The following is a 23484-nucleotide window of genomic DNA, read 5'->3' as shown; positions in this document are numbered from 1 at the left end:
GATTGACCACTGCATGGCACTCTTGGAATGCTCCTGTTCACAAGCAACGTGAATATAATTTACAACACAGCGATATTTGTAACTACGTATGTACGTATGTTGACCTTCTGTCGCACCGTATGTCGTCAACCGTGCTAATCGGAGGTGCGGGGGAAGGACAACAAACTAAACAATAAAACTGTTCTAAAGTAATGAGTTTAAATGTAAAAGTACAGAGCTCCAGTGGCTTGCTAATATTGGAAGGAAGTGTGTTCCAGACGGCTGTAGAAGTGCATCTGAAAGCCCTTGATGCAGTGGCCATCTTTGTTCGATGGTTAGCCAAAAGCTGCTGTGAGGATGCCTGATTGTTTATGATCCTTGATGAGATCAGCAAGGTATTGTGGTTCATATGTGTTGCAACCACTTTGTGTGTAGTGTGTGTGAACTTGTAATGTATTCGTTCAGCAACAGAAAGCCAAAGCAGTTCAGCGAGAAATAGATGGGCATGGTCGGATTTTCCAGTACCCGTTGAACATGCTCCAGCTTGCTAATGTTTTTGCTAGACATCCCATAGAGTAAAACTAAACCAATCAACTTAAACTAGAACTATCAACGTATATTTCTGTATTATATCTGAATTGAAACAAAGTTGTTTAAAGGGAAATTATGCATTCAGCAGTCATACATATCTGGACTTACCATTGACATAATGTATCTTTCCACAAAATTCCTCCGATTCAAACTTAGCCTGTTCTTCTGCATCACAGGGACCTGGAGGCTCAACGTCAACGTCGCAGCTGCAAATAAAACAAAAAACAAACTCTTATTACCGCATCAACATCATTCCATTCATCACCCTTGCATTGCCTTCAGAAAAACCGGTCACTTACTGTAACCATTTTTAAATCGGAGACAAGGGACCCAAATATAATGTATGTGAATATCGATCCTCCCTACTTAGGCAGAAAGATGGGTGCTTTCTAGAACCTATCACAGGTCCACAAACTGCAATCCACGCAGCAGTATTTGCACCACCTGTGCAGCACATTCTGCTGTGCCTGAGTCCACAAGGAGAAATGGATCAAAGTCGGTGAGGTTATAGTGAAGCTAAGACGCAATTCATAGTCCACCAGTCCATGAACAGAGCCATGGCATTCGGCAATAGAGGCTGAGACTGAATGATCAGCTTTGTCCATGGGCAGAAAATACACAATGACGTGTATTTGGCAGATTCTTCAAATTCTATGTGTGCTGAGTGGATTGAGCGGCACAAATCTTGACTTCTAAAATAATTTTAAATATCGTAAAAAGCGTGAAATGGGATGCAGCAATTTACCACCAGCGAAACTGTCAATGAAGCCACAAAGCAAACAGAAAGTGCAGTTTTCGTGAACAAAGATGCAAAATAGGTGAGTGATCACTCACTCAGCTGAGCTGTTATCTGATATCCAACTGTTTCCCAGCTTGGTTTCGGAAGCAGCCAATGATCCATTTGGCATTAGGAAGTCATCCTCAATATCACCATTAAAATTTCCTGTTCAAAAGACAACAACATTCAAATGGTCCACCAAACGTGTGGCTTCACTCCCAGAATACTGCTCCTCATAAAATAAGGAGCAAACATTTGGAATTGTAAGATTATGTGACATTACAAAATGACAAATAATACATGAAAAGAAAACTTTGCCAGCCAGGGCTAACATGAGTGGTGAGTGATATATGAAACGGTCCTGGGCCCCATTGCAACATGCAGTGTCCAGCATGAAGTATGGTCAAACAACCCCCATGACCGACGCAACTTAGAGAGGCCTTCATCTAGCAGTGGATTCACAAGGGGCTGGACCATTTTAAAATCATGGATTCTAGAAGCAAAAGATTGCACACAATCTGTTGAGCAGCTTTAACTCAAAACACTAACAAATCAATGGTCTGCCTAAAATATAGTAATGCTCCCACCTCAGGGATGGTGCATCAAAGTGAGCACTACAACTGCTTGGTGCAACTAAATCAAGCGCTGTCCTCCCGATGGATGATGTAGCTCTGTCTGAGCACCTGGACTGTCTTCATCACATCTCTTTGCTGCCTCTGCTACAGTACTGCTGCTATGTGTTGTGTTCTTCTACAGTACTTTTATGTTTCTAGCCTTTCTGAAATGCCCAAATCAGTGACCCTATGTTCTGAACTGTCTTACTCTCTTATTTCTCCACATAGGATTTGTGTGTCTTCGCCAATCCATTTCACAAAGTGCTGTGTCTCATCCGTCATATGATCCTGATGGCGGTACCCCGGAGTAGCAAATAATACAACATGGCCGAGGCAATTAAATATTTTATTTCTGGGACACTATTTTTTCGGGGAGTGAAGGGTGGGGGAGTAGAGTGAATCTTTACACCCCTGAGGGTAGCGATTTTGTTCGGGTGTACTGTGGGGTACCGTGGTGCAAGAGTGTCGCTAAATTCCCTTTGAAAGATGAGTGAGGCTCGCTGCCCGTTTGCCATAAACTGTGCACGTGAAACGGAAAAAAAGGGATCTTTTGTTCTGTCCAATTTATTTCAAGGTCGTAGCGCCATATGATGAGACGAAGAAGCCATTTGGAAGTCTCAGGCGAATTGTTATTATTTTATGCAGGATGTCTTACAAACTCGTGGTCGAACTCTCCCATGCACCCTGCGATGAGCTTTTCCCATGAAAGTCAAACCGATTTTTAAGCTTTCAATGCTGGAATACAAAGTAAGTTAAAACCAAATTAATGAGTTTTGTGTATGAATGTGTGTGCAGCGATGAGATTTTTCTCATGACAGATCTGCTATTCAGCCGAATAAAATTGAACATTTAACCTGCAATTTTTTATACATATGTAGTAGGTTCCAGGAGACTTGGACGACGTAGTTGGAGGCACACTTATTTATTAAGCACAAAGTACATAACAGGCCGAGATGTACAACACTTGAAGGGGTATCGGCCCCTTCACCCGTATAACTGGGAGATCAACACTCTATGTCACAGCTAGCCTACTCCTAGGTCCTCCACTACCGGGCTAGGGGAGGCTAGCTAACCCAGCCCTGGTTAAGCTGGGATTACGGCACCCTGAGTCCCCAGACCGGCTCTTACAAGAGCATCGGCTCTGGGCTCTCGGGGCCACGCCACTGGCTTGCTCTGGTCGGTCCTGAGAAGGACAGCGAGCCAGGGGAGTCCCAGGGCCTATCTAGCAGGTCTTCTTGCTTCGCTGGTTAAGGCTGAACACTGAACCCCGAGCCCTCCGGCTCACCGCCTTATATAGCAACTCCCCCACTGAGGGGTGGGGCCGTGAGGGATCCCAGCTCCGTGTCAGCCCCCCAGGCTGAACGGTGCGGACGTCGATGTAAGCGCCTCTCGGCGTACGGGCATAACCACGCCCAGTGTGTTTTTTAAGCCCTCCGTAACACCTCTACATCACCCCCCCCCTGTACAGCCCGCAGCCGTCCCGGCTGCAACAAAATCTCAATAAAGATGCATCCCCCCAAATCCGTGTGTGCCTCGCATAATTTAACAAGAACAACAATGAACAAGAACAACAAGAAAGAGAACAATAACCTGACGCACCCCCCCCGAATAAATACCGCATCCCGTAAAAACCCAACATATATACAATTTCCAGGACCCCCCCCACTCCCCGACCCCCGCAAGGGCCGCATAAGCGGCCGACCTCACAAAAGTCTGCGCGTTTTGGCGCGCGTTCTTGCAGCGGGGCCGTCACAAGGGGCAACCCCGGTTGGCCCAGTGGTGAGTGTCAACAGTCCGGGTGTGAGAGAGTCAGGTTTCCCTGCCGAGCGACCCCCGACCCCCCCGGGAGGGGTTGGCGGTCGTGAGCACGTCAATCCTGGTGCACCTGGAGGTGGAACAGTTGGTGGCAAGTTAGGCGAAAGCAGCGAAGTCGGACTCCGGGAGTCGGTGGACCCCTCACATGTTTGGCCACGCGTGTGTGTGGTAGGAACATGGGGCGCAACGAACGGTTTCAACCTGGAGGGGTGCACGAACCACCTACGCTTCCCCCACCGGATACGCACACATTGTGGCCGCAAGACCTGCACCACTTCCACGGGCCCCCGCCACGGCCGCACCAGCTTAGACGAGGAGGTACGAATTTTCTTCGTTCCCAGGAGCTCGTATACTTCGTGGAGAAGTTTACCCAAAATTTTTTTACCCTGGTCGGTCAGCAGCCGCTCCGGAGCACCCTTGTCGAGGACGTAGCCCTGGACAAAGGCCTCCGTGATGGCTGCTGCCGACTGGTTGGCGAGGGGCCAGGCCATAGGCCATCGCCTAAAATATTCTACCCCGGTCAATAGGTATCTATTTCCCCTAGGTGTAGCGGGGAATGGGCCCAGAATATCAAGCGCAACGAGACTTTGATAGACTGCAATGGTGGGTTGGACCCCCGCGCTGGTGGCTTCCGTTGCGCGCACTGAGTACACGACCCTAAAAGGTCATCCACGTCCCTTGCCATGCCCGGCCAAGAAAAATCCAGCTGGAGCATGGCAAGGGTTTTGTGAGTCCCCAGGTGAAGGAGTCGCTCGTGCGCAGCCCACACCACTCTACCCCTCAATGCGGAAGGAACCACCAGCCGGTGGCGGCGTGATCTCCCGTCCCAATGCATCAAAAGACCTTGAAATAACCCCCACGAGTCGACATTTTCCGCCCCCCGACCAACTCCCCTGATGCGACGGCGCAAAGCGAGGAGGGAGGTGTCCTCCATTTGGAGGCGCCCCCACTCCGCAACCAACAACCCCAGCAAAGAATCCCTCCCATCATGCTCAATAGGACCGACAACCGAAGGCGCATCAGCGGCGGCCGCAAGGACCGAATCAGCGATCACATTCGGAGGTCTGCAATGCCCCGAACCCAGGAGGCAAGCGCACTCGGAGGTGGGCGGCAAACGCGACAGAGCGTCTGCGTTCGTGTGGCAAACGCCCTTACGATAAGTAGTTTCAAAATCAAAATCCTGGAGAATCTCCAACCATCGAGACAATTGGCCCAATGGCTGTTGAACCCGCAAGGCGTACTGCAGCGCCGCATGATCTGTGCGGACGGTGAAACGTTGACCGTACAGATATGGGCGATATTACTGAATGAAGTAAACGATCGCCAATAGTTCCCGACGGGTAACACAGTACCTTTGTTCCGCCGGAGACAACACCCGACTGCTGTACGCAACCACATGCTCTACGCCCCCAACAACCTGCAAAAGCACGCCCCCAATGCCCGTGTTGCTTGCATCCGTATCGAGCAAGAAGGGTTTCGTAAAGTCAGGGTAACTCAACGGCGGAGCCCCCACTAGGGCGTCCCGGAGGGAGCGAAAAGCAGCCTCCTCCTTCTTACCGCAATGAAACTTGACCCCTTTGGATGTCAAGGCATGTAAGGGTTTCGCAATCGTAGCGAAATCAGCGACAAACCGACGGTAATACGACGCGAATCCAATGAAAGTCCTGACCTCCCCCACCGAGGTGGGCGTCGGCCAGGAGCTGACACATTGCGTTTTGGCGGGATCTGTGGCAATACCTGAACGCCCGACAATGTGACCCAAATACCGCACCGATTCGCGGAGCAAATTACACTTCTGGGGCTTGAATTTCAAATTAGCAACCCACATTTTGAGAAAAACGGCACGCAACCTCTGTAGGTGTTCATCGAATGTTTTACTAAAGACGATGACATCGTCTAAGTAAATCAAACATGAATCCCATTGCAACCCCGCCAGGACCAATTCCATTAATTGCTGAAAAGTTGCCGGCGCTGAATGTAGCCCCTTCGGTAACCGGTTAAATTGGAAAAGGCCGTGCGGCGTACGGAAAGCAGTTTTCGGTTTAGATTCATCATCCAGAGGGAGCTGCCAGAACCCGGACAACAAATCCAATGTGGAGAAGAACCGCGCCCCTGCCAGGGCATCAAGCGATTCATCCATCCGAGGAAGCGGGTATGCGTCGGCTACAGAAATCTTGTTCAGGCGACGAAAATCGACACAAAACTGCAATGAGCCGTAGTGTTTTTTAACCAAGACGGCGCACCCCAAGGGCTGGTAGAAGGAGATATAATATCCGCAGCCAGCATGTCGTCTACGGCCGATTTGACATGATCCTTTTCGGCGGGACTCAACAGAAAAGGATTCTGGTGGATTGGCGCGCTGTCACCCGTGTCAATATGGTGTCGCAGCAGTTTAGTACACCCAATATCGTATTTGTTTTGACTAAAAACGTCGGAAAACTCGCGCAGGAGGATTCGAAGCCTCTCACGCTGTAAGTCTGACAGGTCCGATGATCCCGCACAAAGCGCATCCAGCCACCCCTCGTCACGGTCCGAATGCGGTCGCGCCGGCGGTGCGGCGCTCACCTGACCAATAACCGGTTCCTCACAGGGTACCGGCGTCGCATGCGCAAGCACGGTCCCTTGAGGAACCACAGCCGTTCACGATCCCACATTGAGGACCGCGATGAAGGGATCCCCGTCTGCTTTTACAATGGTCTGGGCCGCTATCATATCGGGTCCGTTGACCCCGGCCCTAGATGGTCCCAACAGAACCCCCCGATCCCCAACGCCCTGGGCAAATGGTCGCCGCAGCCTAAGAGGCACGAGCATCTGAGCTCCCGGCGGTACGCGTACCGTCCTCGCCACCAGCGCCTGTACCGTCGCAAATGCCGTACGGACAGTAGCGGGAGAGGACAAAAACATCATACGTCGGCCCGACGGGAGTTCGATGCAACCCTGGTCGACCAAGATACGAATCGGCATTTTGGCCAAGAAATCCGTCCGCAACAGGCACGGAACCGCCAGCGAGGAGGAGACCAATATGGGGCCGGATAATTTTATGTCCCCAATACAAATTTGCACGCAGATCTGTCCGATAATGCCCAGCGAGCCCCCGTTAGCAGCGTAGCATGGAACATCAACGGGGAGCAAAGGACGGCTTTGAACGGGGAGAATGTTATAAATCAAATCGGACACAATAGTTGCCGATGCTCCCGTATCAACTAAGACCCGCACCTCAACCCCATCAAAATGCCCCACAACGACCGACGACCCCGACGACGTGGCAACAACACGATGGGCCAACTCGGACCACTGGCCCGGTTGGAACGCACTCCCCACTGTGGTACGTTTCGGCGCGACGACAGGCAATGTTTGACCCCCGTTCGTTGCAGTGCGTGAGTGTGTCATAGGTGTGTGCGTAGGCCAAACATGTGGGGTGCCACGACTCGCCGGAGTTTGCTGGTGAGGCTTGGGTAGAGGCGCGACGTCCGGCCAAGGTGTCGCCCCGCGCTGTCGAGGAGCCCGGCATCCCAAAGCCACATGGCCCCGGAGGCCACAGTTGTAGCAGCGCGTGAGCGCCCCAGACGGCTTGGGCTGATCCCGGCGGCTCGGTCCGTCCCGAGCCGGTCGTCCCCCGGCTCTCCACTCCATCGGGCGATCCACAGCGCAGACCTCTTCCGATGGGAGGGTGGTTGCAGCCATGGTATGCCCGGCCGCCGCCTTGCTGGCCTTGCGACGCTGGGAAAGCAAGTTAGCGTGGATGTGCCGCGCGGCTGGCAGGGAACACATCTCCGTGTCGTCTTGCGCCAAGACGACAATGTCCAAATCGTCCGCCAACAGCAGTATCTTCTCTGCCACCATGGAATCCACCCCTTCCTCGTCCATCCGAGGGAAAGCCGCCTTCGCTAGGGCCAGGAGAGCTGTGCGGTATGCCGAAGGCGATTCCTTGGCGCCCCGCTGGCGATCGTAGAACAGCTGCCTGCAGTCCGAAGGTGGTCCATAGACTGCAGACAGGAGTTGAAGCGCCATTTGCAGCATGGCGCGCTTCGCTCTTGGCGCCGAGGTGAGGGTAGCGAGGGCGTCACTGTCGAGCATCGCCGGTAGCGCGCGTAGCGCCTCGTCATCCGTCCATTGTGCCATTTCTTGGTGAGCGAGGAAGCGCCTTTGGAAGCCTCCCCAGTCACCGTCTTTCCCCACGAACTCCTTGAGAGGTGGTAATCGCTGCTGTAACGCGGCGTCCGCAGTTGAAGATCGCGCCCCGTCGTTCCCGCCACTCCGTACAGTTTTGGCGGGAAGGGCGGGTGGCATCGGCGGTTGCTCTTCTGGTGACACGCTGGCCGCCATTGATGACGTGGCGGTTCCTGGTTGGCGAGAGTCGGTCGCCTGACGTAGCCCGGCCCCGCCCTCAGCACCCACTGAACTGATGGCAGCAAATCCGACTTCCAGGCCCGTAGAAATGGCGGGAACCGGCGCCACGTGTCGTCCGTCATCGCCCCGTGCCGCTCCTCCAGCCCCCAGGCGAGTAATTTCCTCCAACGTGGCGGCTGCTGCGTAGAGTAGCTCCGCCAGGCGGGAGTGAGCCAGCCGTAGTCCATCAGCCGACGGTCCCCATCCGTCCTGCCGTTGCGGTGTGGATGGACTCGGCCCCGGTTGCTCGGATTCGCCCTCCGCAATCTCGGGCTCTGAGTCGGCCGAGGTTTCCTCCTCCCCCGGTTCCCTGGTACGAGCCGTCCGTCTTGTTATCCATCCTTAGAAGACCACTTCTGACGCCAGTTGTAGTAGATTCCAGGAGACTTGGACGATGTAGTTGGAGGCACACTTATTTATTAAGCACAAAGTACATAACAGGCCGAGATGTACAACACTTGAAGGGGTATCGGCCCCTTCACCCGTATAACTGGGAGATCAACACTCTATGTCACAGCTAGCCTACTCCTAGGTCCTCCACTACTGGGCTAGGGGAGGCTAGCTAACCCAGCCCTGGTTAAGCTGGGATTACGGCACCCTGAGTCCCCAGACCGGCTCTTACAAGAGCATCGGCTCTGGGCTCTCGGGGCCACGCCACTGGCTTGCCCTGGTCGGTCCTGAGAAGGACAGCGAGCCAGGGGAGTCCCAGGGCCTATCTAGCAGGTCTTCTTGCTTCACTGGTTAAGGCTGAACACTGAACCCCGAGCCCTCCGGCTCACCGCCTTATATAGCAGCTCCCCCACTGAGGGGTGGGGCCGTGGGGGATCCCAGCTCCGTGTCAGCCCCCCAGGCTGAACGGTGCGGACGTCGATGTAAGCGCCTCTCGGCGTATGGGCATAACCACGCCCAGTGTGATTGTTAAGCCCTCCGTAACACCTCTACACATATATAGTCATTGGTGACTGGGCTTAGACAATCAAATGCACTTGATAACCCAATTAAATGATAAGTGGCTGTAACCTAGATTAAAATCTATATCCCAGTGGTTCTAGCTTATCTCGTTGGCCGATGAAGCACCCATCATTTAACAGTTGTGTAGTGAGTCCAACTGAGTCGCAGACGTTACCTTGGGAGCAACACTATTCATTCAATAAATCAACGTAACATAACACAACCTACACTTGGGTGTTGAATGCTCATGTTGCCACCCTCCAATATCTTCCGGTCACGTGTCGGCAGGTCAACCAGTGTATCATGCCCCAACGTAACCCTGGCTGGCTGACACTCCCTCCCGCTCCTTCACCCGGAGCCCACACCGCACACTGTACGCGGTGCCTCTGCGCTAACCAACGCTCACCCAAGCTTCGCTAGGGCTGGTACTATGCCCAGTAAGCGGGCGACACGTAATGCCAAGACATTATCCGCCGTGGCTTTGTAAGCCCGGCACCACACAGTGACAATCACAGTCACTACAGTTGTACAGAAGAATTTCAACTTTGAATAGTGCATCGTGCACAGCTCGTCGAGATGAGTCGATTGCCACAACGCCGACTATTAACAGACTAATAATGACTGCACCACGGACATTATGCGAGAGCCGGGGTACTATGGTACCCCGGGGTACCGCCATAAGGTTCATATCACAAGCTGATGAACTATAGGATTCACTACCAACCTTTCCATTCTCAATTAATTTCAATTTGAAGGGGAATGTTTCATCTAGTAACTGATGCTACCGCAAGTCAGGTTTCAATAATGCTCATGAACATTTTGATCATAGTCTCACCGCAGAGTCCACAGAGCTGCCCAGCGTAATCCATTGGTACAGACACCTCCACTTGATTATTCCAACCGAGCCGAACCGTGAGGCTGAAGTTGGTCATGAGCACAAGGTATGAGCCGCTCAGAGACACGTGCATCCCCGGCAACACCAGTGGGGGTGTCACCCGCTCCCCATCCAACTGTAGATTATAGCATATGAGTGATTCAAGTGTTAAGGAAATGATTTCCTTTGATAATAATGCTTGTACATCTCAGGAGTCTAAATATAAATTTAGATTTATTATTGGTTGGTTAATGGTCTTTAATTACTGCTAATTAAAAATTGAGATTACCCGAGTACCACATTGTTGAGCATTTGTGTACAGTTCATGCAGTAAGTGGCAGAATCGTATGAAGCCACCTTCAATTAACACAAAGGCTCACATTCATTTAATGGTGAAGGTTGGACTCAAGTTAAGAGGGCACATCTAAAAAGACACCTCTGCTGAGATGCTCAATTCAGATTCAGGCAGCCACCTTAATATAAACCGGGTTCCTGAGCATCCGGAGATGATGGTCTAAGGATGTTTACTAATTACTGTTATCATGAAGATGTTGCCGCAATTTGCCATTTCCAGCCTGTGAGATCATATTTGGAGGAACTGCCATTGTGGGCAGTAGGGAATTACAACCAGGAAAATGTTGCATTCTTTTCTTAGAAGCCAAGCACCAGCGAGTTAAGTGAGAATGCAGAAATAACAGATGAATTGGTGGTGGAATATACACTCGGCTTAGGTTGGTGCCTCCTATTAGCCTCTGCATGCGTCAACACAACGTGGATGTATAATTGCACCGTCTGTTACACTAGCTCAAACTAATAGGCTAATAATGTAACATTTAACTCACATATTACTAGATTTGAAGCTTTCGTGACTGCAGGAATCCATACTCTCTGGTTCTTTCGGTAAAGTCACGTAGGTATAAAATAAAAATAAATCACGACGTTTCGATTGCAACACAAGCAATCATCATCAGGTGGGAAAACCACAGCAAGAAAATGTTTTGCTGAAGTGGGTAAGAGGTTATATAGGTAAGAGAGGGGGGGAAGTGGGCGGGACTGGAAGTGGGAGGCTGAGAGAGCTGAGGATGCGCGGGGGGAGGATGCAACAACAACGCCACTGCAGCAACAATGCCAATGAAGCAACAATGCCAATGCAGCAGCAATGCCAAACGCTGGGGATGCAATTAACTTGGCAAAAAAAAATTATTGCTGTGGTTTTCCCACCTGATGATGATTGCTTGTGTTGCAATCGAAACGTCGTGATTTATTTTAATTTTATTTTATTTTATACCTACGTGACTTTACCAAAAGAACCAGTCACATATTACTGATGCTTTAAACCTCAGTGCTATCATGAGGTGTAATACTAACCAGTAGGGTGTCCCGTGCAGTCATGGTTATCCTGTGTCCGTATACGTCCACATAAACATCTTGGAGCACAGATATGCTTGGGCTGGCGCGCTGGTTTTTCGTCTCCACGTTGAAGTGGGGCAGGGAGGAGTAGATGTTGCACAGCTTGGCTGTTGTGTAGATGCACGCGCCCATGAAGTCGTAAAAGAGCCCATCAAATGTCGTGTAATGTGGGTCTCCCGTCACCAAGCATCTTGCAGCTACTGAAAGAAATTCACAAATTTCCCGTTCACTTCACGGTGACCGTCCATGCCACCATTTTAACTATTCGTTTTCATCACAGTTTTGTCTCTGTTATTTGGGCTGTATATAAATTAACGTTCATTTTTTTTTGTTTGCACCTTCATTTATCTAGAAGATGTAAAATGATGTCCAAATATAAATGTTTAGTTTGTTTATTTTGACAATGCGATATTGTATATTTACACTGGAATTATGTGAGAATAAATACATGGTATTGTGCTGTGTAGTCTCTGATTACCAGATGATGGAGCTCCGGACGGAGCTGCAGTGATGTCTGTAAAAAAAACAATAAAAGTAAAAACTATACAAGCAATGTTTAAAACGTATTGTTTGTTTACCCCATACTACTTGGTATACATTTTTATTTAAAGCTTTCGTGACTGCAGGGATTCATATTCTTGGTTCTTTCGGTAAAGTCACGTAGAAGGGAAACAATAAAATAATAAATATAACTACACTTTTCTATGTTAAATCTGTGGGTCGAGTCATATTTTAACAATTGCACCTCTAATTTTGAACATTCCGATGCCATTGTAAGAAGGCCCATGGCTTTATTACGATTAGTGAAAGAAGTTCAACATATATACACACAGCCCAGTCCAAAGAGCTTGGGCAATTGTTTCCCAAAAGATCGTCTGGAAAAGTAAAAAATGTGTCTGTTACAAACAACATATGCAGCACATGATGATATATCTTTGAAACTCTTAGTTAGCTAGGCAATTGTGCTTAATATGAAGCCTTTAATGTTTTACTACGAATAACAGGTCTTCAATACTCACCCCTTTTCCCACATAGAAAACGAACTTGGTAGTCATGGCACTGATTATTCGCCTGGAGGTGGTTAAAACACTCGAATCCATATGTTGCGTTGCTGAAGGTAACTTCTGCTGTCAGCTCAACTGGTACTCCATCCAGTGTCATAACCTGTTTGTACGTGAATATTTCAGTTAGAAATAGACATCAGCTGTCTTTACAAAATAAGATCATAACAACTGTTGCAATATCTTAACACTCACCTCTATTTCAACAGGACGGGGGCATATCTGATCAGGATATTCATGTCTCAGCCACTGCAGTGTTTCAAAATCTCCATCCTCAGTTGGGCTGTCACGATCAAACCACTGTGTCCAGTGTCCATCTGTTATGAAACAGCATTATAAATATATTGTGCATATACATCTTAACGACATCGTTAAATATGGTGAATCCGATATAAATTATACTCTTTGGTTCTTTCGGTAGAGTCACGTAGAAAGAAAAATAAATAATAGATCACGACGTTTCAATCACAACAACAAGCAATCGTCTTCAGGTGAGAGAGAGAAACAAGCCGAAAAAGAAAGAAACTAAGATGAGAAATAAAACTTAGCAAACTTAGAAATGTAATGCAACTCAGAGAGTCGGCTAACACAACAGTTAACACTTTCTCATCTTTTTTCTTTCTTTCTTTTTCGGCTTGTTTCTCTCTCTCACCTGAAGACGATGCTCTTTGTTGCGATCAAAACGTTGTGATCTATTATTTATTTTTCTTTCTACATGACTTTACCGAAAGAACCAAAGAGTATGAATTCTTGCAGTCACGAAAACTTCAAATCAAGACTGATAACAATTGTTTAAAATTTTGGCATCACAATTTTCCGTAACATGTGCAGTTGTTGGTCAGCCACACCAATTTTTGAACAAAAGTAGTATTGTCCATGTTTATACACTATAAAATACCAAAATAAAAACCCAGGAAGTGATGGGCTTGCACAAACATAAATCATGCCTGCAAACATCCATTGCACAATGTAGAAGTATACATTATCTGCCATTATGATTTAGCCACACATTAACACAGCCACGTCCACACTAAGAATATTGTATGCACACATTAATCCATGTATGCACACATTAATCCATGCAATGCAATACTAATTATGTTATACATGTTAGCATTTCTCTAAAATTCTGTATCCACCATAGAATGCCCAGATGTTCCAGAACTCACCATAGTCCCAACACAGGAAGCGGACTTTATAGTCATGACATTTTCCGTCCACTTGGAGGTGGTTAAAACACTGAAATCCATATGTTGAGTTACTGTAGAAAACTTGCCCAGTCGCCTCAGCAAGAATTCCATCCAGTGTCCTAGCCTATTTTCGGCAAAATGTGCGTACATATGTTCGTATACAAATAAATAACATTCATGTCCTTTAAAAAAAAATGTCATTGAAATATTTTCCACCAGCTTAATACACACCTCTATTATAATGGGATTGGAGCAGATTTGTTGAGGATATTCCTCTCTGAGTGTTTTCACTGTCTCAAAGTCACCAATCTCATGGGGGTTGTCGTGATCAAACCACTGCGTCCAGTGCACACCTGTAATGTAACACAATGAAAAAACATCGGCCACAAACCCACACACAATAACACAATCAGTTGCCAAGAAATGCATAATTTCGCCGGATTGAATAGCTTATTGTGCACGCCACTAAGGAAAGCTTAAATATAGGAATTGGTTTTAAGACCTGTATTTTATTCTCACAAGTGAAAGGAGGTGGAATGAAGATGTTAGAGCTTTAGCAGACTTAGATGGTTTGGACATGTGTTGAGAAGATGCAGGGTAGCATTTGAAGCCTTTATTCACTGTCACTTAATTTAAGATTATAGACCAAACTCTTGACATTAGCCTTCATTTCTTATTTAATATAAAATGTATTGAGAATAAATGTCAGCAAAGTTGTTAAATATGCACAAAAATATATAGTTTTCATGCAACATGTATTGACCAATATGTAATAAATAGCATCTTACCAAGATGTAATGGGGGAATCGTTTGGGGAATGGTGGATGGAGTTGTGTCAACGGCTGTGGAGAGAAACATACACAGCATATTCATTGCTGCAGATGACTTGCACGGCATCAAGAAAGAGTAAGGTCTCAGAGTATGCGGCGAGGGTTAGGTTCCGTGCACCTAACCCTCGTTTCTCCGAAACGAGTGTATATATAAAATATGAGGATATATAAAATGTATATAAATGTACATACATTTTTGTTAAAGTGCAGTACTGTACAGTTAATGATTCACTAATCATTGGAAGCAATCAGGTCAGATCGAACATGATATTTGTTTAGGACTCGGTTCTTGCGCAGGCACTTCAGTTAGACGCCGTCAAATCCACGTTGGCGTGATGGCTGGGAGCGATTTGACTCTTCACTTCCCACCCCGTGTGTGTCGCGACAGTGTCGAGTCGCAAGTGTTAAGTATGAAGCGGCGTCGGTCGCGTATGAGCGATTCCGCGTACTCTTGAGCCCGCGTATTCTGAGACCTTACTGTATACACCTGAATTATTAGAACATCGGTGGTCATTGCAGGCTTAGCAAACCTAATTAACTTCTCAACGTAAATACAATCTGGAATCAAACCTGCTTTACCGGGATGGTGACATCAATCCTGATTTTAAGCTTTCGTAACTGCAGGAATCAATACTCTTTGGTTCTTTCGGTAAAGTCCCCTGTAGACTACCTGATTATGTTTTGTATTAAGGCCACATGCTCTAACAGTGGAATAACTTAATGATCCTGCTTCATGTCTACGATCTCTGAGCAAAACTGTATCAAGCGCAGCAGCAATCTTTATTTCTGTGGACAACCAATAACCTAATGGGCCAACACTAGGACTGTGAGCCAAATAGAATTTTACACTGGGGACTTTTTGCAGCCGGGGAGACCAACGGGATGGTAAATTAAAATACAACACGCGCATTCTGGATGTGTACAATCCACATTCATATCGAGACACTAAATTAAGTGAAAGCTTACCAACGTTGTGGCATCCGAAAATGCCGTTCTGCACACTGCAGTTCTCTGAGGCTCCACACTGCCAGGGCTCACAGACCACGCCTCCAGCAGCGCCACAGGAGCAATGCAGACTGCAGTTCTGTGTTGCAAACCAGCTGTCCCCAAGCTACAAAAAAAACACATGAATGTTGGGAATCCTGGATGTTATTTACAGCAAAACAATTGCACATGATGATTATGTTATAGAAGTAATATTTTTTAGACGGCACAAACATACTCATTTCCATATAACAAATCCAGTAAAGTATTGCTATATCATTTGACAAGCTATCTGAGAATGAAGCCGATACATGAGTGTACAGATTCAACATATTAAAGGCAGTGCATTTGTTTACTCTTAATAACATTGATAGATTTCAAATCACACAATGCAGCCACAAAAGTGAGTTAAGGATAGTGGGCCGGTCCAGCAGTCGTGTCACACATACTCATCACACATGCTCGTTTAAATATTTTCCACCTGTGTCCCTTAGATTTTTTTCAACAAACTTGTTGATATGGCTTTAGTTTTTCTCGTATTTATCTTCAGTACAACTTTGCAGTTTCCTTGTTAAGCTCTTCAACAATTTTCTGAGGCTCATTTCTCTTAATTTACATGATGAATATGATTGTATTAACGTCATCAAATATGAGAGGAAGACTACCGATAAGACTGAGGAGTGAGATCAGCTGGTGTGCACAGAAAGATGGATTGTGGTAATTTGCAGCATTAAGATGTGGTGGCATCTTGAGGTGGCCTTCCTCCAGTCATGCAAAGATCACCGCTGATGAAGATGACGATTTAATTTAGAAATCAGGAATGGATGGAGTTTGCAAGAGGATGGTAGCGCTAGGATGCATGGGGAGTTGAAGCTGCAACACAATCGAAAGTTGAAGCCTAGAGCCTCTTCCCAATTACATCTAATCTACCACTGCTTAATGGAGATAATAACCCAGTTGAATTGGGTAAATGACACCCATCCTGTTTAAATTAAACTGGCGTGGCTTTAGATGATAGAGGTTGTTCAACATACATTTTGATATGGGTGGTTTGATCCAAAGTATTGGATTGTTATCATAGAGAAGAATTTGCTGATTTTTACTTGGATTCTGGATCACTCTTTCAATGAACAATGACAAAACACTCTCTATGGTTTGAAATGCATTATGAGTGTCAATGGTAAAATACAATGTATATAATGCATAAGCTATAATATTGGCCAATAGGGCACCATTGTTAATTTAATCTGAAACTTGATTATACCCAAAAATATACTCATTGATTATTGAGATTTTCAAGTAAAATGTTGTCGTAGAAACATGATGTGAAGGGTTAACCCACTGGGTGATAGAAGTCGTTGTGGTCCATGCAGCCACACTGATCCTGAGGGACACACTTGTCTCCTGAGAGGACAAAACCCTCGTCACAGACACAGCCCTCCCCACAGGGCTGCTGGCAGGCACCTGGGAGGGTCACATTGCTGCACGTGGCTGGGCATGATGGGGCACAGCTCTCATAGTGGCTGTCTGCTGGGCATTCGAGCGCTGTCAACACAAATGATAAACATACTCAGAGATCAATTACAATGGGGATACACAACTGCAAGCAGCTATACAAATGAACAAACCACACAGATGTACATTGTGCTTCCACAAAATAAAAACAAGGCCCAGTCTCATGCAATGTGATGTGTTACGGATTAAAGCTCAGACAGATGTGCACTCACGGCAGAAGGTGTCGTTCCTCCACATGACGATGACCCCATGCTGGGCACACTGGTCAGCGTAGGTCTGCATGGAGGCACAGAGGAACTGCTCGTTCCCATCCATCCAGCACTGGTCAAGAACGCAGGTGATGAAGAATTGCTCTGGATTGACCACTGCATAGCATTCTTGGAATGCTCCTGTTCACAAGCAACATGAATATCAGTTACATCACAACAGCATTTGTAACCAAAATCATCAACATATATGTTATTAGGGAATGTTAATTGAAACAAAGTTGTTTAATGTTGAAAAGGAAATGAAGGATTCAATATTCAGAACAGAATGAACTTACCATTGACATCATGTATCTTTCCACAAAATTCCTCCGATTCAAACTTAGCCTGTTCTCCTGCATCACAGGGAACTGGAGGCTCAAAGTCAATGACGCAGCTACAAATAAAACAAAAACAAACTCTTACTACATCAACATAATTCCGTTCATCATATTTGCATTGTCTCCAGGAGTACCTTGGACTTCTTCGAACTGAATCAGAGACATGGGACACAAATCTTCTAATTAATTTGGCCATCAATCCACCCCACCTGAATGATGGATGTTTTCAATTCCACAAACTGCAATCCACACAGGGATATTTTGACTTTACCGAAAAAACCTAAGAAGATATTTTCACAACCTGTGCAGGAAATTTGGCTGTGCCTGAGTCTACAGGGGGAATGAATCAATGTAGGTGAGGCTAGGGTCGAGGTAAGACGCAATTCAAGATCCATAAACTCCATGGTATTCCACAACAGAGGGTGAGATTGAATGGTCGGCTTTATCCATGGGCATAAATTACACCGTGACATGCATTTGGCAGTCTTCTAATGCCACACAATTTGAATGACAGACTGGTGTAAAAACATTATCATAAAAAACGGGAAATTAGATTTGCTGATAATTACCACTTACAAAACTCTCCAGTAAAACATTAAATTAACAAAAAGTGCTCCATTGATGAACACGATTTCAGATGAAAATGTACGCTGAAATTACTTTCGCACCATATGCAGCCAACCATTCTAATCAGAGGTGCGGGGGAAGGACAGAAAACTATTCCTAAAAAGCATTTCGAAATGAATTAGTTTTCAATATATATTTAAAAGTGCGTAGCTCCAGTGGCTTCCTAATATCGGAAGACTGTTCAAGAAGGCCGCAAAAACGGATCTGAAAGCGTGTGATACAGTGACTGTCTTTCTAAATGGTTGGCCAAAAGCAACTGTGTGAATGACTGGAGTTTGCAAGATGGTTTATTCTCCTTAGCGAGATCAGCAAGGTATTGTGGTTAATTTGTAACAAGCACTTTGTGTGTATAATAAGTACAACATTATAATGTATCGTTCAGCAATCGGAAGCCAATGCAGCTCAGTGAGCACTGGACAGACATAATTTAATCTTGCAGTACCCATCACAACACATGCCAAATTATTTTATACACGCTGCAGTTTGGTAATGTGTTTTCCGGACGTCCCATAGAGTAGTGAATTGCAATAATCAAGCCTTGTCGATATTGTAATACACGCCACCCGTGTTGTTTGTGTCACGATTCAATCGTGTTAGAATGTGTCATAGAGCCTTCATATGCAGATTGTAGGACCTAACAATATTTTGCACGTGGTGATCAAACGGCATATTCTGGTCGAGTATGGTGCCAAGGCACTTTAGATAAGCAGAAAACTGAATCCTGAAGTCTGCGACCGCCATACCTCATCCTCCCACATTTGTTTCCCCTGAGCTTGAGTGCCAACCCGCAGAACCTCCTCTCTTTCTGGATTAAGCAGTATTTTGTTTCATACAATCTACACATGCACAGCTCACGTGGAATCTTTGACTTCACTGCAGTGTACAATTGCGTATCATCAGCATATTGATGGAACTTGATGTCATAAGATGAGGTGACATCAGCGATCGGAGAGACGTATGTTGAAAATAGGAAGAGTCTGAGGATGGACCACTGTGGTACGCCAAATAGACATGGCATAGGCGACGACTGTTCGTTACCCAGCTTGACGAACAATGATCGACCATGTATGTATGACTCAATCCACCCCAGTGCCATACCCAATACATCGAACTTTTACCATAGCAACCCGATGAGTATGTCATAGTCGATGGTGACAAAGGTGGCTGAGAGATCAAGGTCAACCAACGCTGCAGCACACCGGTCATCAATGATCTTGTAGAGGTCATCAGTGATCTTTAGCAAAGCTGTATCAGTGCTGTGGAACTTCTGGTATGCCTACTGCAATGGGTTGAATCTGCCCCTCGCAGCGACGGAGGGAAGTAACCTCTTCAGACATAGGCGCATTTTAAATTGTACTCAGGTTTGAGATCGGGCGATAGTTTGCAGGGTCACTATGGCTCTAGACAACTTTTTTTTCAGGCGCGGTGTTACCTGTGCCATTTTGAACCAGTCTGGGAAACAGCCCTTGCTCAAAGAAAGATTTGCCAGTTGGTCAATAAATGTCGCAGGCACGTCCAAGCATGATTTGAGAATCAACATGTGGATGTAGTTGAGTGCAAAATATTATTTGGCAGCTGTGTGATGAACATCAACACCTCTGCCATCCACGTTGGTGCCAGGGTCTCGAGTTCTGCATTGGTTCTAGGTTGATGAAACTGAGATGGCAGACCAGGAGAATGCGTTGTCTTCAAGTTATAAACTGCCATCTTGATCGTCACTATTTTATTGCTGAAGAATGTCGCAAGTACTGTGCACATACTAGGTTGACTAGTTTATGGGTGGTTGAAGTACAGCAGGACCCTTCACGATGCGTCACAGAGCACAGGGGTCAAGAGCCAACTCATTGACTCACAGAGCATAGAACGATCTGTGAGACTCAATAATAAGTCGGTTGTCAGATCTGCAGGCTGCTCTGTAAGTGAGTCAGACAGTTTCAAAACCAATTTTGTTCCAAAGATGCTCCAGCCCACTCATTGTCTGCTTTGCAGCGATCGCCTCTGGTGATAGCAAGTTACTGTGCGCTTTCCCCGTTCTCTTTGTGCTTGTTCAGATGGGCAAGAGTTTATCAAGAACAGCAGTGATGACATTTTTAAATTGAGCTGCAAATTAATCGACCATCGATGCAGGATTTAGACATACCGATGATGACCAGATCTCGTGATGGAAAGCATCGTGATCCAGTCACGAGACTGTGATCTGAAATACCCATGTCTTCAATAACACTTTAGGTCACAGTTACGGCATTGGCAGATGTGAAGATGTTATCTGGTATATTTTCCCAGTTATGTTTCGCTGCTAACGTGCTGGGTTAAACTGTGACTCTTAGCAAGATCACTAGCTGTTGATTTTACCACAATAACCAGTCGGTCCGGGACAGTTCAGCTCACCACAGATGATGTAGCGACTCTAGCGAGAGCCAAGTGATCCACACTCCAGCAGACCAGAAAGCTCGGGAAAGAATTTCCACAGTAGTGAAAACGGCGGTCGATAGATGACAACGAACTTAAGCCCCAGTATGCTGTTTGTTATTTTCACAAGCAGCAGCTGGAATAATGTGGTTGTTCATTAGTCGCTCAGAACTTTCACGCAGATGTCTTCATGGTGAATCAGAGCGATCCCACCACCATGCGGGTTTCTGGTGCCAGGCTTCCCACGACGGTGCTGATGTACAATAACATATCCGTTAGGTGCAGCCTCACGCTTAATTACGTCCGGTGAGTCGTCATATACCCAGGTTTCGCAAAAGGCCAATATTGTCGATTCCACAATTGTTGATAAGATCGTGGATCAGCACCGTCTTGTTGACTTTTGAGCGTGCAATGACAAATCCAAAATTGAGGAGCCCTGGTCCGAGGTTTGGCTCGATACCCAACATCAGCAGCATTATGGTGATGAAGCTGCTCTTTTCCATGATCGTGTGGATGTAGGGCAAAAAGAAGAACTGACCAGATCTGCAGCACAACCATGTGTGAGGCATTACAACAAGTGACTAAAACGGTCGGGTAGTGGTCAGCATTTCCACAGACGATCGTAGCACAGTGGGAGCAGAATTCGAGTCGCTTGAAGTGTAAAATTCAGCCAATCAGCACTGCCTTCTGCACGTTGGATGCTGGGCCGAGTCTGCTGGCGAGTTCCATCGCAGTATCGGCAACGTTTTGGTGAAATGGAACTGGTTTTTCGATCCAAGCCAAGAGAAGTTCCCGGTATGCCCCCCATTCTCCAGGAAGGAGTGGAGGCATCACTTTACCAGACCGCTCAGCTCACTTAGCCGGAGTCCCGCGAGAGCAGGGCCCAGCCGCAGACAGCCGGGCAGCAGCAGAAGCAGCAGAAGCAGTCGCAGCGTCGCCATCGCAAGGTGTTGTTGTTCTTGTTGTTGCTGTTGTTGCTGCTGTTGTTGTTATTGTTTTTGTTACTGTTGTTGCTGCTGTTCTTGTTGTTGCTGCTAGTCTTGTTCTTACTGCTGTTGTTGCTATTGTTGCGACTGTTGCTACTGTTGTTGCCGTTGTTGTAGCTACTGCTGCCGCTGTTGGTGCTGTTAGTGTGATTGGAATGCTTGTGTGTGATTGGAATACAGTGAGTTCTCAGAATGTTGTGAGTGATCGGAATGCTGTGTAAATGAAATGCCGTGTGATTGGAATGCTGCGTGTGATGGAAATGCTTGTGTGAATAATGGGCAAGTGATCACTTACTCAGCAGAGCTATTGTCTGATATCCAGCTACTTCCCAGCTCAGTTGAGGAAGCAGCTACCATCCCATCCGACATTAGGTAGTCATCCCCAGCATCACCATTAAAGTTTCCTGTTGAAAAGAAGACTAAATTCACATGATCCATAAAACAAATGGGTAAATAATAAAGGTACAGCCCTGTAATTCCTTGCTCATGCCAATGCTGGAAGCTGTACTAGGAACAGCTGGATTTTCAACGAGAGATTTCTCATGGATTCATCACACCGGTTGCACAAAGTACTTTGTCAAATTTTCATGTAACAAAATAATAACGACATCTTCAGGGCAGGGTCTCACCGCAGAGTCCACAGAGCTGCCCAGCGTACTCCATTGGTACAGACACCTCCACTTGATGGTTCCCATCGAATCGAACCGTGAGGCTGAAGTTGGTCATGAGCACGAGGTATGAGCCGCTCAGAGACACGTGCATCCCCGGTAACACCAGTGGGGGCGTCACCCGCTCCCCATCCAACTGTAGATCATAGCACATGAGTGATTCAAGCGTTAAGCAAATAATGATTCCCCTTTATAATGCTTGTATATCCCAGTGGTCTTTGGTTTAATATACGTTTGATTATTTCTGGTAAAAAAGTATTTTCATGACTTCTGCTCAAGAATTGGGCTTTCGAGACCTAAGTATTGTACCCTATTCTCTTATTGAGAATTTGTGTATAATTGAAGCCAAATCACATCAAGCCACATTCGATTAACACAAAACCTCACATTACTTTTGAGGCTGGATTCCTTGTCTCTCTCATCTATTAATAATTCTAAATATATTAATGGAAATTATTTATCAAAAACAACCTTGATTCATCTTTTAGTTTCGGAGGATCCTGCGTTGAGATGTTTGAACAGTTATATAAATAAGGAAACCAGAGAAACGGACCTGCCATCTATTGGCCACCTCACAGTGCCATGCCTACAGCACCTGGCAATCCCTATGGGTCACCCATCAAAATGCTAACCAGGCTCAAGCTAAATCCAGGCCTGCCACACCCACTTCCACTTATGCTCGTCTCGTCTGTCCTCCCCAATATTAGTTTGTTCCATCACCTCTGCTTGAGTCCACACAATGTGTATGCATAATGGTATTTTACATTTAACTCATTTGTTACTATAATCTCGGCGCTAACACGAGGTGTAATACTAACCAGGAGGGCGTGCTGTAAAGACAAGGTGACCCTGTGTCCGTACACGTCCACGTGAACATCTCGGACATAAGACACGCTTGTAGAGCCACGGCGGTCGTTTTTCGTCTCCACGTTGAAGTGGGGCAGGGAGGAGGAGATGTTGCACAGCTTGGCTGTTGTGTAGATGCATGCGCCCATGAAGTCGTAATAGAGTCCATCAAACGTCATGTAATGTGGGTCTCCCTGTATCACGCATCTTGTAGTGACTGAAAGAGATTTTAGAATTTTATGTTCACTTCCCGGTGACCATTCTCCCATTCTCTCCAAAGTGATGACCAACTTACCCGTGCAGCCATTTTAATTATCCCGAAGGGGTGGTTCGAAACATCGATCAATGTGATCCTTATGCTCAACAATATACACATTGAAT

At 46.5% G+C, this 23484-nt stretch overlaps 1 protein-coding gene across 1 annotated transcript; it reads right to left on the bottom strand.

Moving 5' to 3' along the window:
* Positions 1–6571: 6571 nt before the first annotated feature.
* LOC144932968 (zonadhesin-like) lies at positions 6572–23252 on the bottom strand. The gene is made up of 11 exons (XM_078857370.1): positions 23076–23252; positions 22219–22393; positions 21885–21993; positions 17526–17623; positions 17194–17370; positions 16809–17011; positions 15449–15593; positions 11405–11601; positions 10029–10127; positions 7317–8376; positions 6572–6630 (listed from the first exon to the last, which is right to left on the bottom strand). Exons 1-11 carry the CDS (start codon positions 23250–23252, stop codon positions 6572–6574), a joined length of 2499 nt encoding a protein of 832 aa, XP_078713496.1.
* Between the last annotated feature and the right edge of the window lie 232 nt (positions 23253–23484).

Source organism: Lampetra fluviatilis, chromosome 6 (genome assembly GCF_964198595.1).
Source record: "Lampetra fluviatilis chromosome 6, kcLamFluv1.1, whole genome shotgun sequence".
NCBI classification, from domain to species: domain Eukaryota; kingdom Metazoa; phylum Chordata; class Hyperoartia; order Petromyzontiformes; family Petromyzontidae; genus Lampetra; species Lampetra fluviatilis.
The sequence above is the reverse complement of the archived record's forward strand: the minus strand, read 5'-3'. Positions and strand labels throughout refer to the sequence as shown.

Excerpts from the sequence above, each read along its gene's own strand:
- LOC144932968 (XM_078857370.1), bottom strand. The coding sequence starts at position 23,252 with ATGGGCGCATGCATCTACACAACAGCCAAGCTGTGCAACATCTCCTCC. Across the intron at positions 22,394-23,075 it reads CTTTACAGCACGCCCTCCTG|TTGGATGGGGAGCGGGTGAC; the intron begins GTTAGTATTACA and ends TATGATCTACAG. Across the intron at positions 21,994-22,218 it reads GCAGCTCTGTGGACTCTGCG|GAAACTTTAATGGTGATGCT; the intron begins GTGAGACCCTGC and ends TCTTTTCAACAG.